This window comes from Heteronotia binoei, chromosome 4 (genome assembly GCF_032191835.1).
Source record: "Heteronotia binoei isolate CCM8104 ecotype False Entrance Well chromosome 4, APGP_CSIRO_Hbin_v1, whole genome shotgun sequence".
In the NCBI taxonomy this organism is placed as follows: Eukaryota; Metazoa; Chordata; class Lepidosauria; order Squamata; family Gekkonidae; genus Heteronotia; species Heteronotia binoei.
This window is the reverse complement of record NC_083226.1, coordinates 170,493,111-170,499,110: the sequence shown is the minus strand read 5'-3', so window position 1 is coordinate 170,499,110 and position 6,000 is coordinate 170,493,111. Positions and strand designations below refer to the sequence as shown.

The window sequence follows — 6,000 nt, the reverse complement described above, 5'->3', positions numbered from 1 at the left end:
TTTGGGACGGCTTGAAGCTGACCCAAACCGGCCGTCTGGTATCACCCCTTGTGTTGGACGAAAAAAAGCTTTGACTTTTGAAAGAAGACGACGACATTGGAGTTATATTCCGCCCTCCACTCAAGAGTCTCAGAGAGGCTCACAATCTCCTTTATCTCCCTCCCCCACAACAGACACCCTGTGAGGTGGGTGGGGCTAAGAGGGCTCTCACAGCAGCTGCCCCTTCAAGGACAACCTCTGCCAGAGCTATGGCTGACCCAAGGCCATTCCAGCAGCTGCAAGTGGAGGAGTGGGGAATCAAACCCGGTTCTCCCAGATAAGAATCTGCACACTTAACCACTACACCAAACTGGCTCTTATGCTTAATCTCTTTTTGATTTCTACATTTCTCTTAGACTCAAATCTAACTGAAGGACAACAAAAGGGAGAGTTTTGCACTGTAAACCTACAATGGTAAGTTTTGAAATTTATTTTAGGATAGAAATCCAGACTAGACACTCCAGAATGAAAATTCCATTGTCAGATCAGGTTTAAACACTGCCAAGAAATGTGTATTTAAAATTGCTGATATTTTCATTAATTCCGTGGGAATATCTCCCTCCACATCAACCCATCTCCTCTGTTCTCATCCAGCCACTTCCCACAGGGGAAGTTCGTGGTCACGCCAGTAGCTGAGTTGGTGATTTCCACACGTTCCACCAGCCAGCCAGAAGATAAGCCGGTATTGTCATGCTCGATCCGAACTTTTCGCAGCTCCCCAAGTTCGAGGATTTCCAGGTAAAACCGGTTATCTTTCCCTCGCTCGAAGAGGTTGCGGTGCTTCTGCTTCAGCGACCGCTTTCCTGAGTCCCCGTTCGCTCCGAAGATGGTGATGAAAACGTTGGCATCTGTACCAGCTCCCTTCTCGAACCCCGTCACCACAATGACCTCGTATTTGACTGGCACCAGACTCCGAGCTTTGCTGGCAAAGCTCTCGACCACCTTGGCACACTCGAAGACTTTGTAGTCACCCCTCTTGCTGCGGAGAGGGATTTTTGCATTGCACTTGAAGAAATACCTGCCAGAAGCAAAAGAAAGAACAACAGACCTTGAATTCGATGGATTAATTTAGGATTGATGGGTTCATTTAGGAGGGAAGGAGGCAGGCCTTGAATTCAGCAGGCGCTCACAGGAGGGCAGCTCCTGAACCTTCCTGAGGCTTCCCCCTCCTCCCCCGCATCTACCTTGTCCGTTGAATAGTAGGTGCAGCTGCATAACAATCCCTGGGTTAGGAGAGCGGACAGCCAGCCAGCCACCGGGAGCTTTGCCACACCCCCAGCAGCACTCATTAACCCCTGGAGAAGCCCACACCTCCCTTTCTCCACTTCTTATGTGATTTTGGGCAGCGGGTGGCTTGGTGGCCTTTTGACTGTGGGGGCGGTGGCCGAGGAGAGCCCCAGGTAAGTGAGGTCTGCTTGGGCTGACTGGATCTCTAGCCAGCCTAGGCTGGCCTCTCTCACATGGGGCTCTCCTTTCTTGCATCAGGTTGCTTTTGGCTGGTGGGGGGGGCACATATGCTAATGAGTTATGCTAATGAGCTCCACCACCTATTTTTCTACAAAATGACCCCTGGAAGGAGGCCTAATCTTGGATGCTAAGCAGAGTCAGCCCTGGTTAGTACTTGGGTGGGAGACCACCAAGGAAGACTGCTGAGGAAGGCAATGGCACACCACCTCTGCTTCTGACTTGCCTTGACACCCCCTTGTTGGGTTCACTGTAAGTCAGTTGCAAGCAGGGGTGGAATTCTAGCAGGAGTTCCTTTAAGTATTAGACCACACCTCCCTGATGTAGCCAATCCGCCAAGAGCTTACAAAAAAGAGCACTGTAAGCTCTTGGAGGATTGGCTACATCAGGGAGGTGTGGCCTAATATGCAAAGGAACTTCTGCTAGAATTCCACCCCTGATTGCAAGCAGTTTACATGCACATACAATAGGTTAATTTTTAGGGCAAACTGTTTGCTTTGGAGTACAACTTGTTCTTGTTGGGGTAGGGAGGCACACGCTCTTTAGAAAGCATTTTGCGGATGCTTGCTCTCTTCTGGAAACGGCGATAAACAGAATGGTTTTTTACCCTTCTTCAGTTAGAATTACATTCATTGTTAAAATTCCACAGCAAACAGAAACCGTTTTCGTGCACCAAACAGAAATCGCTAAAAACCAGTTTCTGTTTGCTGCGTGAAAACGCCGACGTTCGCTGCAGCCCCGGGGCAGATTGTGCGAAATCGGAAGGAAGCCGTGCTGAGAAGACGAACATGAGAGTGGCGTAAGGTGAGTGCAAAATCAATCTCTTTTTTTTCTTTTTCTTTTAAATTTATTTTGCCATACCAATAAAGGTCATGATGATGACGACGACGATGAACTGGATATGCCAGGAATTGAACCTTGAACCTTCTGCATGCTGATGCTCAACCCCTCAGCCGCAGCCCTTCCTATGATGTGTGAATCAACATTTAGGAAAAATCAAGAACACTCCTTGGCGCAGCTTTGAAATGGAATCAGAAATCTGAGAAACTCTGTTCCTGCTTGGAGGAGACACAGAGTGGTCTGCAGTGCTGTCAGCTTATGGCCTTTGCATTCTGTCTCTTTCGCAGCATGGAGCTAAAGGGTGCCAGGGATCTCCCGTTTAGGCCTTGACCAGCTCCAAGCTGGCTTCCCTTCAGCAAGGATGCCACGTCACCATGTGTCTGATTATATCCAGGGGCCCATTGATGCACTTGCCTTGCTGAAACTGGCTTGCTAAAACTGGCTTTGGTAGGCAAAGCGCCCCCTACATATACCCGTTACACATTTCAAAGTTCGGGGTGCCAAAAGCAGGCATTCCTCCCCCCCCCCCAAATTTCAGTCCCAACAGACCCTTCTCTGCAGGTGCAAGCTATTCTCTGTGAACCAGACGATGCGACCTTGAGATGCTTGCAAGGAGGCAATGGATCAAGGAGAGATGCAGGGCTTTTTTTTGAACAGGAACGTAGTTCCAGTTGGCTTGGCAAGGGTTCTGGCTGGCTTGGCCAGGGTTAGGCTTCCCAATCCCCAGGTCCCAGTGGGGAATCCCCAGGTTTTACAGGCTTCCCCCTGCCCCCAGCCAGCTGGCCAGTGGAGAAAGCCCCACCCCCTCAGCCGCCATTCAGCTCTAAGTCTTGGACAGGTTTAGAAACCTGTTTCAAAATGTGTGTGTGTGTCTGTGCCTTTAAAGTTGAGCAGGAAGTACTTCATGGGAAGGGTCAGCAACACAGTCCCTCGGTCTGTTTTGCTTCTGTTTCAGAGCAACTCTGTATGTGTGTGTGTGTGTGTGTGTGAGAGAGAGAGAGAGAGAGGGAGAAGCACTAGACCCAGTAAGTGTGTGAGTGTGAGAGAGAGAGGGTTGTCAACCCCCAGGTTTGGAGGCCCTCTCCCCCCCTCCCCCGCTTTAGGGTCATCAGAAAGCGGTGGGGAGGCGAGGGAAAATGTCTACCGGGCAATTATTCCCTATGGAGAATAATTCCCATAGGGAATAATGGGGAATTGATCTGTGGGTATCGGGGGCTCTAGGGGGGGTGTTTCTTGAGGTAGAGGCACCAAATTTTCAGTATAGCATCTAGTGCCTCTCTTCAAAATATCCCCCAAGTTTCAAAACAATTGGACCAAGGGGTCCAATTCTATGAGCCCCAAAAGAAGGTGCCCCTATCCTTCATTATTTCTAATGGAAGGAAGGTGTGGAAGGTGTGGATACTTTTAAATGTGATGGCCAGAACTCCCTTGGAGTTCAATGATGCTTGTCACACCCTTGCTCCTGGCTCCGCCCCCAATGTCTCCTGGCTCCACCCCCAAAGTCCCCAGATATTTCTTGAATTGGACTTGGCAACCCTAGCCAGGGTTCAAAGAGTGTGATGTCTATCCATGCTAGTGGTCACATTTGCATTCCTGCTTGGCTTGAGGGCAATGGCATGGCACAGGGTCTGTCCCAAAGGGCCATCAAACACTATGCTTTTTGATGATAAAAAAAATTGAAACACTTCAACTACTTTAACAGTAGGAGAAAAAATGGCAAGGGGAACATCCTCGATGGTAATTTTCCAGGAGTTTCATTCAATCTCCATGGTCTTTAACACAGAGACGGAGGAGATTCCTAGATCGTAACTTAGAAGCGATGTCAAGGCAGGTGAACCACCCCACTCCCAACTGGAAGTGATGTTACTTTTGGGCATCAATCTAGGAATTCCCCCAATCGTTATTGGAAAGGCCACAGAGATCAGAAGAATTCCTAGGATGGCATGGAAGAAGTGACTTGCCCCTCCAACTCCACCCTAAAAATCTTCCAGCTGCCCTAAATATCTCCCAGCATTTCCCAGAGTGGGACTGGAAATCCTAGGGTTATGCCAGACATGGCACAATGCACTGACTGAACACACTGTTTGGTGAGCAGAATATCACTCGTACTACCACTGCCACAGGCAGAAGTCCCCAAACAGACCACTTCTTGGTCTACTATCCTACTAGTCGATCTCTTTTGGCTTGCAGGTGGTATTCCTGAACCCCTTCCCACACGCCAGCCCCCTCTGCTATTCCAACTGTTCACTGCTGTCTGTCAGACAGTGGAACTTCAAATCAACCAGACCTTGAGTTAATACAAAGTTTAGACTTTATTCGAGAGTCCATAGCATCTGAACAAAGAAAGATTGGAACTGATACAGTGTTGCATACTAGAGCATGTCTTAAAGAATTCTACATCAAAGGTTACTATGCAAAACCCACATTTCTAAACATTACTGGTTCGAGGTGCAAGGTTTCACACGGTCATTCCTTCTTATCTCATTGTTATTGCCGCTTCCCCGGGATGGCTGAACTGCCATCCCTGGAGGCGCTTATCTTCAAAGGAAGGTAGCTTTTGTTAGTTTCAGGGAAAGGAATGTTCACACTAACTGTTAGTAACATTCTGGGCCTCTACTTCGATATGCAAGGCTGTTCCCAGGGTTAGTAGCATGGGTTAGAAGATGGAGTCAGTAAGGCTAAGCATTTCATCACAGTTATATTCCATTGTCTGACGCTGTCAAGCAAGCACCCTTTCTCCCAGGGGTTGCTTTGTAGACAAATAGGTGGCGGAGCTCATCCACGGATCATTATGCAGCTGCACCTAGTATTCAATGGACAAGGCGGGGAGGAGGAGGGAGAACCCTCAGAAAGGTTCAAGAGCTGTGCTCCTGTGAGCTCCTGCTGAATCCGAGGCCTGACTACCCCTAAAGTTGTATTGACAGAATACAATTAGAAAAAACCCTGAAAATCCCCTCTCTCACACACACACACGCAATAGCCACAGACAAAGTCTGTAAATCTATTAGCTAAATCTAATCTAAAGCTATCTAATCTTATTCTTATGCCTAACATTCCTAAAATTGGCCTGCTTTAAATATTAAATTTCCCAATGCTCTATGATCTAAATTATCTATAACTCCGCTAATCCAAAAATATTAGGTAAATATATCGTCTAAAGGACAGGGTGGGAATCAAAGGAAGGATGAAGTGGTTCAGCGAAGATTGTTTTCACGTGCAGGGTATTAATCAACTATCCCGGGATGGATGTGGGATTCTAAAACAGCTCTGGCCACCTTTCAGTTGAAAAAAAATAATAATGCAAAAGTCCTTCTAGTTATCTATATCTGCTCTGGGATTCCACAAGAAGCCTGTTGAAATATACACTCTCATCGTAGATATTCACATAATATACAATAGGATTCACACTATACATTCAAGAAGATTTATGCACAATTCAAACATCCGGCGCTCAACATAAATCACCGTGTATTAAATAACTTTCCTCCAGGTCTTCCCCTCCCCCCTTTCAGCTCAAAAATCCAGTCCGACTTCAGATATTGTATTTTTTTTGTGTATATTTCTATTCCACCCATTCCCCGTAGGGCTCAGGGCAGAACACAACATATAATAAAACAAGCAAACTTTGTGTTGAAGCAGTTACATTGCTGGACCTAG

At 47.3% G+C, this 6,000-nt stretch overlaps 1 protein-coding gene across 1 annotated transcript in view; it reads right to left on the bottom strand.

Annotated features, from left to right (window-relative positions):
* Positions 1-536: 536 nt before the first annotated feature.
* Positions 537-6,000, bottom strand: part of LOXHD1 (lipoxygenase homology PLAT domains 1) — a 320,016-nt gene continuing 314,552 nt past the window's right edge. Inside the window, exon 41 of the mRNA XM_060236607.1 lies at positions 537-1,057. Coding sequence (XP_060092590.1) covers positions 577-1,057 — 481 coding nt within the window. The 3' untranslated portion in view covers positions 537-576. The remainder of the gene's footprint in view (positions 1,058-6,000) is intronic.